Source organism: Typopeltis vanoorti, chromosome 13, assembly GCF_054136105.1.
Source record: "Typopeltis vanoorti isolate ZY-2024b chromosome 13, IOZ_Tvanoo_1.0, whole genome shotgun sequence".
In the NCBI taxonomy this organism is placed as follows: Eukaryota; Metazoa; Arthropoda; class Arachnida; order Uropygi; family Thelyphonidae; genus Typopeltis; species Typopeltis vanoorti.
This window is the reverse complement of record NC_143561.1, coordinates 21,478,602-21,492,269: the sequence shown is the minus strand read 5'-3', so window position 1 is coordinate 21,492,269 and position 13,668 is coordinate 21,478,602. Positions and strand designations below refer to the sequence as shown.

General features: G+C 34.2%; 1 protein-coding gene across 1 annotated transcript in view; it reads right to left on the bottom strand.

Annotated features, from left to right (window-relative positions):
* Cdk5 (Cyclin-dependent kinase 5) overlaps window positions 1–13,668 on the bottom strand; it is a 174,664-nt gene that overhangs the window by 62,231 nt on the left and 98,765 nt on the right. The window contains exon 6 of the mRNA XM_090402308.1: window positions 9,896–9,970. Coding sequence (XP_090258434.1) covers window positions 9,896–9,970 — 75 coding nt within the window. The remainder of the gene's footprint in view (window positions 1–9,895; window positions 9,971–13,668) is intronic.

The window sequence follows — 13,668 nt, the reverse complement described above, 5'->3', positions numbered from 1 at the left end:
CGGAATAAAAAAAACTCAATTTCCTCCGAATCTATAAGTCTGCCGGCCTGTGTTCAAATTTTTTACCCAGAACACTCTTCTTGTTTACTCTCCGTTACCCTGATACCGAAGGCTATTCTTGTCAGCTGTCAATCACACATCAAACTTCTCGGCGAGCATGCACACTTCATGAAAGTGGCAAGTGAGAAACTAAATACAATGGCTGACATGGTGTCTCCGTTAGCGATAAGAGAATGTCTTCAAAAAACACAAACACTTAATAATTCTAAACTACAACAAAATTCCTTTAAAGTAACACAACTATTCAAATCTGATAAGTACATCAATTTTTTTTTAACTTCTTTACATATCACTTTGACAAAACAATTTCAATAACAGGCACATCGCAAATGCCGACAATGCATGTTATGAAACTAAAACTAATAAACATACTAACATAAACAATACGTAAAAATATTCAGAATTTTAAATTATGATTATTTTTACAATATCACTACCACTTAACCACATGGTGGCTCTGGTAATACTAAGCATATAACTGCATTACTAAATGCGAACAAATTACATATAATTTTTAGATTATCTTTTATATAATGAAACAAATGTTATGAAATTTTCACTCAGTATGTACAATACTATAAAAAATGAACATAACTAAATTACAGTTATGTGAGATTTTTACAGTATAAAGATTTTACTGTGGTTGCACAATATAATTCAGAAAATCTGGAAGGTTGAATTCCAGATTATTGAAGTAAAGCTCTCATAGTTCCCAGTTATAAAAATGGAAACAAACCTGAATGTGAGAATTACAGAGAAATTTATCTACTAAGTGTTGTATTCCAGATAAGATTTATGCAAGCATACTTGAGAAGAGACTAAGAAAAATTGTGGAAGATGGCAAACAATCAGCTGGATTCTGGCAAAATAGAGGATGTCGAGATCAGATTTTCACTTTACCAAACAGTTCAGAAATCATGGGAATATAACAAAGATCTATATTTAGTTTTGTAGAGCTAGAAAAAGTATATGACAAGATGACAGCAGAAAACTGTTCAGAATGCTATAATTATATGGAGTAAGTGGAACATTATATACAGGGCAATACATAGTCTATATTTAAGTTTGAAGTCGGCAATTAGAACTGAAGTACAGAAAGGCGGTTGAATGTAAAATCAAGTACAATTAAAAGGTGTGCTCTTTTTGATGACATACATGGACCACATTATGAAAGAATGTTCATGAAATCTGATATCAAAATCTAGAACATCAAATAAGCTATTGGCTTTATGCAGATGAATTACTCCTAAACAAAGTGCAAGTCTCCAGGATTCTTTAAGTGAATGCCATGAATAACAGATGTAACAAATTTGCTGAACATGGAAAACTTCCACTGCATTTTCAAAGTAGAACCTATAGAACAAGGAAATATTTCAAAAGCACATTAAATGCAGAAGTAGACAACAGAATAAACAAGGCAGGTATGGTGGGGGGTCAGCTGAATAAATTTATATGGAATAAGGGAGACCACAACACTTAACTTGCATTATACAAGACAGTGTTTAAACCAATTTTAACTTATGGATTTGAGGGCTGGGTTAGAAATAACACTGTTAGAGACTAGAGGTCACAGATATGAGAGTTCTGAGAAAAATTTCAAGTGAACAAATGACATCAAATGCAGAATCTTATTAAAAATGAAGATATTATTATTATTATTATTCGTGACACCTCCAAGGAGTCCAAAGACTCATCGTGAGAGGACACCTACTATACAACACTCCGTCTCCACTACACCGAACCTCTACTACCAATCATCTACTGCCCACAATAACCACCACCACCACAACTAGTATTTTTGTCTGTAAATTGCGTATGTTCTAAAGATAACAGAAAGAAACATGACGCTAGTATTCAAGAATGTATGAGCAGAGTTAACCTCAGATGGTATGGTCACTTAAATAAAATGCAAGAGGAAAGATTAGTAAATCTTTACTAATCTTTCCTCTAATCTAATTTCCTTTAATCTAATCTATAAGTGACAGCAAGTATTGTCACTTACACTCTGAAACTGATAGCAGTGACAAATTAATTTGGAAGATAGCAAATTTTATGTGATGCTGCCATAATATTCTACACCCCCCCCTTGCAAGTATATGTCATAAAATTGCTGATGATCTAGATCAGGAGTTGGCAAACTACATCTTGGCTAGATCCGGGTCACTGCCTATTACTGTATGGTCTGTGAGCTGATGATGGTTTTTAAATGAATTTCATGATAGAATCATGAAAATGCTATTTCACTATCCACAGAATAGTGTTAATGTGATTTTTTTTATTTTATTTTATATTTATCTCACACATAAGAGGTATAAGAAATATAGGACATCAATCAGTGCTGTGCGTGAAGTGCAGATAAGAATTGAAAAGAAGATGTAATGCACTGTTAAGTCTGAATGAAACTTCAATTAAAGTAATTTATGTTTCAAATGGACTTAACATGAGACTTGCACTTTGGAAATGAATACTGATATATCAGACTTACTAAGCACGTGTAAATTAACCAACTGTTACTAAAATGTTACTAAATCCTTCAATTTTAACTTGGTCTTATATTGTAAAGTTTTATGTGCTTAAACCTTACTGTATTGCAAGTACTTAACAATTGCTGGGAAGAGAGAGATAATCCTATTATGCGAAAATGGCCGAAATCTATAACACGTGCAACGGAGTACAGGTATATCTTTTTGTAAGCACGCTACCTCCCCCCCCCCCCATGAGGATTCCGTGTGGGGCGCTGTGTACTTGGTGATGTGGGATGACGCTAAAGATATTGGAAATAGAAACTGATGACGTAATATGAGCGGTTGGCGCACAGTTTAAAAGGGCATGCAGCGCCAAAAACCAGGCTTTGCTCCTGTTCTCTGGTTCCCGTGCTTACAGATGGTCTCGTAGGTTCTGGATCCCATGCGTCTGGCAGTCGTGCTGATGTGTGTGGAGCCTCCACATGGTATCCCCCTTCGTTCGACGAGGTTTAAGGACAATGACTCGAAAGTCTACCAGTCAACGGTCAGCCCAGCAGACGACAATCACAGAGGCTTGCAGAAATATCCTGATGTAAAATGCAGAGAGAATCCGTGAAGAATACCTTAGGATATGCAGAGTGAACTTAAAATCAAAGGTGAATATCCAGACGAAATTAGTAATGAGGCCAAGTAGCAACCCAGCTATCGGTAATGTACAGTTTATGCTCTCTTACAAGTGAAATTGTTTAAGAAGAATGTTTGTGAATACTAGGAAAGACTCTAGAAATTGTTTCATTAATTTATTGAGTAAAATTGAAAATTCTATATAGGATATAGTGAAACAGCCTGTGGTGTCTAGAACGTAATTCCTAAATGATAGAGATATAATGAATGTTTTGCATGAGATAATTTTGTTGAGAGCATGTGAAAAAAAAAAAATTGAATAAGTCTGTTAAATAATGTACATAGAATCGAAGGTTAAGAGTGATATGTAAAGTGTATAATTAGATGTCATGAGTGAGATTCTTTGAATGCATTCCATGAGAGAGATTGAGAAATTGTAAACTAAGTGCTCATTCATTGTCTATTTTAGAATGTTTATTCAGTTTAGTATTAATAAAGTGTATGATATGTCTTTATGAATTAAAATGTTTTGTTTGAGTTTAACTGCTGCCAGGCATAAATTTTGTTCTATTGCACCTGGTCATAAAATTTACGAACCGTAGCAGGAGGTTAGATAATAGATAGGCTACGACTGCAGGAAAGAGAATTATAGTTTAATAAGATTGAGTGCTAACTGTGTTCTGGTTACTTGGTTATACAAGCTTTGGAAATCTAGGATTCGGGGTGGCGCAGATAAAAAAATAAATTTTTTCTGAATCTGAATAAGGAATTAGAACCAGAGCTGGGACAAAGGAATAGGTATCCGGCATTAGTAATTCCTTTGTCCCACAATCCAATAACTTCACTCTTATTAGTAATTCGGCCTAGAGATTAATTTGAGTTAAGTGAGATAAAGTTTATAACAAAGAGAAATATAGATAAAGAAATTATAAACTGACTAAAAGGGAATTTTAAATATACAGGAAAGATTTTACTTACAATGGCCGGTAAGGTTTCGATTTAAGAAGGTTTAAGTAAGAAGGAGATAAGAACAAGTATAAGTCAAGTACATAAAAGGTAATAAGACATATAAAAGAATAAATTTAAGGGATATAACAGCACCATGTCCACATTCATTTGTGCATATTCTATGGCCACTTTAGTGTCAGATGTAGTTGTTACAGCACACTCCTTAATCAAGTATCACGAGTTTATTTATATCATCATCAAATTCCTGCCATGCACCCTCAAGGAGTGTACAGGATATGATAGTACTACATGAAAAATTTACATCATTACTAACTTCCTATCTACAATTTTCCTCCAAATCAGTCTGTTACTTGTCAAGAATAACACTATCAGATCTTATATTTCTATCATCTAAGGTACTTTGTACCGTATCAATCCACCTATATCTTGATCTTCCACTGGGTCGTTTTCCTGCCAACCTAGAGAACACTTGTTTTGTTAATCTTTCCTTGCCCATTCTGTTTAAGTGACCATACCACCTGAGGTTAGCTCTGCTAATGCATTCCTGGATGATCATAATGTCAAGTTTTTTACCAATATCCTCGTTTTTAACGTGATATTGCCAGATGCCATCACGCCTCTAATCTTTCTCAGGACTCTTATATCTGCAGTCTCTAGTCTTTGGTCAAGTGTTTTACTTCTGACCTAGCTCTCAGATCCATAAGTTAAAACTGGTTTGAACACTGTCTTGTATACAGCTAATTTAGTATTCCGACTAATTTCTCTCTTATTCCATATGAATTTATTCAATGGACTTCCCACCATACCAGCTTTGCTGATTCTGTTGTCTATTTCCATATTTAATTTACCATCTTCACTAAAAATCGTGCCTAAGTAGCTGAAATGTTTCACTTGTTCCACAGGTTCTCCATTCACAACGCAGTTGACATTTTCAACTATTCTGCCTATTTTCATTGTTTTTGTCTTTTTATTGCTGACATTCATACCATATCTATTACAACAGTTATTCAATTTAGTCAGCGAAACTTGCAGACTTGTACTGGATTTATTTAGAAGTATAACATTATCTGCATAAAGTAAAGAACTGAGATTAACATCTCCAATTTTGATATCATGTTTAATACCTCTTTCCGTCATAATGTGATCCATATAGATAATGAATAACAGAGGGTTATTCATTATCTATATGTACATCCATGTCTCATACCAGATTTAACATTAAAAGATCTTCCTGTACTTCCTTGAATTCTAACTCCTGACTTACAACTCAAATAAAGACTAAGTATTGCTTGATATAATACCCCACCGACACCATATAACTGTAGCATATTGAATAGCTTCTCTCCTGGCACCAATCATATGCCTTGTCCAGATCAACAAAACTTAAATACAGATCTTTGCTACATTCCTATGATTTCTCAACTATTTGTTGTAAAGTGAAGATCTGATCCTGACAGCCTCTATTTGGCCTGAATCCAGCATGTTCTTCACCAAGCTTTTCTTCCACAATTCTTCTCAACAGTTTCTCAAGTATACTTGCATAGATCTTGCCAGAAACACTCAGTAGGGAAATACCTCTGTAATTCCCACATTCAGTTTTATTTCCCTCTTTATATATGGGTACTATGAGAGCTCTACTCCAATCATCGGGAATTCGTCCCTCTGTCCAGGTTTTCTGAACTATGCAGTGCAGCCAATGTAAGACACTTATACCACCATACTTCAGCATTTCTGGTCGAATATCATCTACTCCTGCAGCCCTTCCACATTTCAAGCCTTTGATGACTTTTTCTACTTCAATTATGGATATGTATTCCTGACTGTATGCCTGTTGAGTGTTTTTTACCACTGTGCTGTCATCACTGCTTGTTTCATTTAGCAATTTTTGAAATAATTACTCCATACTTCAAGGATATCTTTTTCTCACGTTTTCATGTCACCTTTATCATCTCTAACTCCTTTTACAGCACTCTTTCCTCCACTGCTAAGCTTCTTTAACAACTTACAGAATATCTTACCACCACCTTGATATTTAGTTTCTATGTTCTTGCCAAAGTCCTCCCATCACTTTTGTTTAGCTAGTTTTACACAGTGTTTAGCTTTCTTACATTTGTCTCTGTATTCTGTAAGAGCACAAGCTGACTTATTTGAAAGGAACTTTTGATACGCTTTCTTCTTTTCTTTCACTACCCCTTTAACTTCCTGTGTCCACCATGGAGTTCTGATTTTTCTATCCTTCCAGACAACCTCACCATATCCTCTCTAGCTGAATAAATCAGGGTTTTCTTCAAGGCTTGATGCTGAATCTCCAAGGTTTGGTTACTGTTCTCAAACTTTAATTTTTTCTTCAATAATCTTTGTGTATTTTTCATCACATCTACAGTTCACATCTGAGAGCTGCTTAACTTTTATAACTTTTATTCGCTTTAAAACTTTCTTACATGTTATTCTTTTCAATATGAAATTCAATTTTATCCTGCTCAAGACTAAATAGTGATCACTTCCAATTTTAAATCCTCTGTACACTCTGGTGTCCTGCACCAGGGAGAAAATATCACTATCAACAATAACATAATCAATGAGACTTTTCTTATTCCCTGCCTCCTCTTTCCATGTGAATTTGTGACATTTTTATATTGGAACATGGTGTTTGTAATAACCAGTCCATGTCCTGAACAGAAATCCAACAGGTATTTGCCATTATTATTAGCTTTGCTCTTTTCTTGAAATTTCCCAAAATATTTTTGTATGTCTGACAATCATTTCCTACTCTGCTATTTAGATCCTCAACAAGGACCAACTTTTCCACTTTTCCTTTTTCATTGTGTCAGTTGCTTTCTCTAAATCCTCAAAAAATTCCTCCACTTCTACCTTAGCAGAACCTTCTGTGGGACCATAGGCACAAATAAGTCTCATTGTCCAGTTCCCCATTCTCATATTTGCCCACATTACTCTACTGAGACTGCCTGCCATTCAAGAAGATTAGCCTCGTATTTTGTGCTGAATACTATGGCTACTCCTTCTTTTCCTTGATTGTCACTGCCTGAATATAACATTTTGTATTTATTGCTGAGAAAAATCTCATCAGTTTTTGTCTTTTTTTGTTTCAGTCACCCCTATTACGTCAATCTGATACTTATCTAATTCCTCAGCTAGCTCCATTTCTTTGCCATTCAGGCTTCTTATGTTGATAGTACCGATCTTTAATTCTGGTGATGTTGAGTTGGGGTGTGTTTTCAGATTTGTTCCAGTAGCTGACTTTTCACTGTTCGTCCTGGTTCCCCTGGCGAAAACAACACGGACCTTGTTTAACCGATACAAAATTAATAATGGATAAAACTCACATACAAAGATTATTTAATAGTATAATTTTCGCCTGTGTGTCACAGGCATCTTCAGTACATATTAAGCTCAAATAAAACAATAGCTGACAATTCCAAAAAGCTCCACCTAAGTAGCTGGTGTAAGATAATTAAGAATGTCAATAAATTTCCTTAAAAAAAAAAAAAAAAATCAATACAATAAAAAGTTAGGAAAGATTAGCTGATTTGTAAAGTACCATCTCCCATAAAGGGGATAGATGTAAGCCGTCGGATCTGTTTAAGTTAGGAGAATGAACATGCAGTTATCGTTTAATTTGAGCTTAATATGTACTGAAGATGCCTGTGACACACAGGCGAAAATTATACTATTAAATAATCTTTGTATGTGAGATTTTTCTGTTATTAATTCTGTATCGATATGTCTACTCACTGTATACCTCTTTTAAAATCTTGTTTAACTGGGCAATGCCCTAGCCGGCATGAAATTTTGTCATGTTGTACCATCATTTTGTATTTTGGTTTAAGCCAATAGGAATACAATTTGGTCGGCTATATCGAGCCCATCCTCGTTCGTTCAGTATCCAGGTAGATACCCAACAGGGTGCACCATGAGAAGGTGAGGATTGAACATTAGGTCAGAAGCCCTGGTCGATTCTCCGCATTCCTTTAAAGGCTATTTTGGGATGGTACACAATTGTATGGTGTACCAGCACCTAGAGTGGCATTCAACTTTATGGATGCAGTGCATTCAAGATTTATAATATTCAGAAATTTTCACACATTTACCTGCTAGGCAAAGCTCAGTTGTTTAGTGAAGTTTACGTTTTTCATTGAGTCTACTGTTAAGATATTTGCAATTAGTTATTTTCTCTCTCTCTCTCTCTCTATATATATATATATATATACACACACACACAATAAATTTACGTTAACCTGTGTTATATATTTAATTTGCTATTCTCATTCCAGAAACATTATTACACAATCAAGTGAAAATATCAGTAAATAATTTTTAGTTTTCTTTCCATGTTAATTTTCAATTTTTCCTGGTATGAAAAAATGAGTACTGCACCTCATTTTACAAAAAAAAAGCACTGCTGATATATGTTTGTTTATATTCAAATTCCATAGCTCAGAAAAAAAAAAAAAAAAAAAAAAAAAAAAAAAAAAAAAAAGAGACATTTTCTAAGATGAAATATGTAAAATCTCATTACAGATCACTTTTTTAAATGAGCATTTGTAATAGATTTCGATGGTTGGGAACACTATCATCGAAAAAAAAGTGTTAATTTTATTTTCTATTTATAATTACACAAGGTTTTCTCGATATTACCTCTTGGCCTGTGAAGCGTAAAAAGTCTCTGTCTACTAGCCCATCTCAGACAAAGTTTGCCAACGTTGATCTAGATCTTCAAAAATATCTATGTTTGAAGTGGGATTTGAAAACACAGCTGTTGGTTGGAGAGAAAATTATGCTATCTACGTGGTCAGGTTGACATGGCCAACATACATTCCCTTATACATAAACAAATTTGCTACCAAAAACTGCATGTTAAAATTAACGTTTATTTCAGTACGATGCTCAAATGCCAAATTCATCAATATCAATCTGCAAGGAAACTGCTGCAATGTAAAAAGGAAAGTTTCTATTGAAAGTTGGAGTAAAGAGCTAAATATCTTCCATTTTCAACTGACTTCTATTTATAAAACACACAATTAGTCACTTTACATTGAAAACAGGATCATAACCCAAATTAACTGCAAGCTGTACCACATTTTTAGTCCCACCTCCATGACCTGCACAATATCCTGTGAATAGCTCATGATTTATTCTAGAAAACACAGAGCTGTAGTTTTTCTGTTCAATCACTTCTCTTTCAGTAATTCCTTGTAAATGCAATAAATGAACACTTCATGTGACAAGTACCAATCAAAGAAGTGGTTTTAGCTAAATACATTGGATGCCAATTATAATGATTTCCCCTATGAAACAGTATCATACTTATTTGTAAATGCATCTGAGATTTTTGACACTAGTCTTGAATATGAAAAGTTTTTTAATTAATAATTAGGAAAAAAGGATTGCCACATATCCTCAACACATTCAATGTCTGCTCTCTTTTTATAATAAACCTTCCCCTCACCATTTTTTATCCTGCAAGACTCAGTTCTTTTCATTCCACTTTCACTCCCCTACCCTATTTTATAAAAAAACAGTAATTCACTATACAACCGTGGTTTGGAACCTAATGTATCATTATGACTGTAGGTTAATGTGTTATACTGTTCTGGTACAGCCCTATGTAACTATACTTTTAGTTAATTGTTCTCTCAATCATCTAAACAAATTGATAAATAAATGATTTCCCAAGGCAAATGGATAAATGAAGAATTACTGTAATTTCCATGCATAAACAAAATCACTGATTACAAAGATAATGAATTTGATGTTACCTCAGCAGAATAGCAACGTACTGGAATGCCAAAAGCTCTTGCCAGGCCAAAGTCTGCAAGCTTTAATTCTCCATTCTGCATAAAAAAATTAGTTTACTTAGGAATATTGTTTCCCATTCATTTAGATATTATTCATACATGAATAGGTCTGCAAAATAGTGGGATTTATTATAAATCTCAATTTAAAATTTAACTTAAAGATGGAATAACACATTACAAAAACCAGATTATTTATTGCCTCTTTTAATGGTAATTCTAGACATAAGAGGTTGTTTAATATATAGTATAGTACACAAGGAATTATTCTTTTTAATAACCAGTTAGAATGAAAATACCTGCTAACTGGTTATTTAAGCAATGGCAACTTAGTGAAAGAGTGCATTTGGGAGGGGGAGAGAGAGAGAGGGGGTGTTGACTAACCTCATTGTTCTCTACATTACAGAATCAAAAAATGCAAGGTATATTATTATTATTATTACGTGACACCTCCAGGGAGTCCAAAGACTCATCAAGGGAGGATACCTACTTCACAACTCTCTGTCTCCACCACTTATTCATCAAGTACGACTCTACACCAACGCCATCTACTGCCCACCACTACATTTCCACATACAACCACAAACATCCATGCCGATGGCAGGATTCGAACCCGCAGCCTTTTGGCTGGAGAGCAGATCTGGTCCAAAGCATTGTAATTCTTTCTAAATCCAGCTTGTTCATAGGATTGCATTCCCTCTAGTTTAGATTTTATTCGATTATTTATAATTTTTGTGAAAACTTTATATATGGTGGGGAGTAGGCTTATAGGTCTGTAGTTTTTCATTTCTTCCTTATTGCCCTTTTTAAAAATTAATATTAGAAGTGAATTATTCCAATTTTTTGGAATTTTTCTCTGTTTTAGGTATTTATTAAAGAGTTTAGTTAGCTGTTTGATGACAGGGCTTCCTCCCAGTTTTAAAAAGTCTACCATAATTCCATCTTCTCCTGGGGTTTTTCCATTCTTCATTTCTCGCAGTGCCATTTCCACTTCGCCTTGTAAGATTTCGGGGCATCGTGTTCTTCCTCACTCAAGTTATCCATAGATGATTCTTTGATGTCACGGTCTTTGTCTTCATAGAGTTCAGTATAAAATTCCTGAATTCTTTTGATTATTGCATCTCTATTTTTTATAAGTTCACCATTTTTTCCTCTTATAGCAACTATTTACTTTGTTCCCACTGATAATGTTCGTCTTAGGATTTTCATCTAAGTTCATGTTTCATCCTTTTATGTATAGTTTTACAAATTTCCGCATATTCTATTTTATTAGTGTCATTCAAATCTCTTTTCATATCTCTTCTTTTCTTCATCAGATCTACGGTTTCCTGTCTTAGTTTTTCCTCTCTTTGGTGCCTTTTTACACCTCCTATTATTAGTGCACAATTCAAGATAGATTTTGTTAATATTTCATTAGCATCATCGATTGTAATAGCTGTGTTTAACTTTTTTAGTTCATTTTTGAGTGATTCTCTATAACAGCTTTTATTGTGGTAGAGGTTTTGTAGATTCTCTAAATTGGACTTTTTTTTTTCTTATGAGCTTATTCCGTTCCCATTTTTTGTTGATCCATATTTACTGTATATCTTCTATTAAAATTAAAAAAAAAAAAAAAAAAAGTCATGGGATCTTTTCCCCAAAAGAAGGAAATAAGGCATTTTATATAAAATATATATATAATATGTAGATTGTGGGGGTGCTTAAGGGTGAAAGCTATATAACTGAGAGGAGACCCCCAAAGGAACATGGAGAACCGACCACGGCCCCGACCCAACGTCCAGCCCCCCACCGGCATAATGGTTACTACAAACTATACAGTGGAAGAAATAATGTTACAAGCAATACAGCAAAGCAAATCACTTGGAGAAGATGGAATAAATCTAGAACTTATAAAATATGCAGGCATCCTATTCATCAAATGACTTTTAAAATTATTTAACAATATTTGGCAGCAAGGAAAAATCCCAGAAAGTTGGAATAAAGCAATTATCATCCCAGTAAAAAAAAAATAATAAAATAAAAAAATATATAAATAAAAAAAAATGCAATAAGTGCAACTGTGAAAACTATAGAGGAATAAGTCTTCTAAAATACTGGTTATAAGCTATATGCATGAATATTAACTTCAAAACTTAAATCATATGTAAATTTGGCAAAGAACAAAATGGCATTCAAAAAAGGACGATCATGCACTGACCCAGCTTTTACATTAAAAATCTTAATGGAAAAACATTATGAATACAACAGAGAAACTTGCATAGCATTTGTCGACTACCAGAAAGCCTTTGACAGAGTATTAAGGAACAAACTGTGGACTGTACTCAAGAATCTAAACATTATAAATCAGCTGCTTGCTGCAATAACTAACATGTATCAAAACAACCAAATAGCTGTAAGAATCACAAGAAAAAGTTACAATGGAAATCAATAAACAGAGGGATCCATCCAGGATGCCCAATGTCAACACTCTTGTTTAATATCTGTATAGATGAAATAGTAAAGAAATGGAAGAAAAATATAAAACCAGCATTTAAACTGGATCGTGGAACTATACTTAATTCCCTTTTATTAGAAGATGACCAGATAATTATAGCAAGAAGTGAAGATAAACTCCAAAGATCAATATACTCCTTAAACATAATTCCTAAAAAATTTGGAATGCAAATATCAACAGATAAAACAAAAATCATTGCTTTTAAAGGACCATCTTCAGTCAGAAGTAAAATTATGATTGAAAATAAAATTTTAGAACAAATTAACTGCTTCAAATATCTTGAATGTGCTATATCATACACAAAAGACTAACACTGATATCAAAATTTCAAACTTTCTAAAGATAGCAGGAATGACCAATAATATTTTCAAAACGGGCCAAGTTCAAAAGCATACAAGAATAAGTTTATAAACTTTTGGCATGACTTCTACTGTATGGATGTGAATTGTGGACAATAAAAACTGCACAAGAAAGAAGAATAGAAACTGGAGAAATGAAATTCCTGTAAGGACAGTAGGCTATACTCTATATCTGTTACTGCTTGCCACTGACAAAAAGGCACAGAAATACATAAAAAGAGACTCAATATTGGACAAAGTATACGACTACTGAAAGAAGTGGATTCAGCATATCAAAAATATGAGTAATTCAAGACTACCCCCCCCCCCCCCGAAATAATAAAAATATTTTGATACCACCCACTTGGAGGACATATAAGTCAGAGACAACCAAGGAAAAAATGGAATCAGACCGGAACAGGCAGCTGGGTCTAAATTCCTGAAAGGATGATGTTGATGATGATGAAGTGGAGGAGACCAAGATGTTTTTAGTGGAGTAGAGTGCCCTCCCATGATGAGTCCTTGGAGTGTCATATAATATTAATAATATCAAATCATCACCATCACCACAAACCATGGGCTGACTGCCCACTGGTGTCCGATGCCTCCTTCACTATCTTCTTCCACCTTTCTTTGTCCAGTGCACAGTATCACAGTTTCTGTACATCCGTTCCACACCAGTCCTTTATGTTGTCTATCCATTCTCTGTATGGTCTACCTCTTCTGTTACACCATCCATAATACCAAACATGAATGTCTTTATCTTCTAGTCCTCACTCATTCTGCAGATGTGTCTAAATAATTGTAGCTTCCATTGTATAATCTTCTGCATTAGATTCTCCTTTGGTTGTATCTTCTGACAAAGATCTTCATTTGTGATTTTCTGTATGCATTCTATTCTTAGA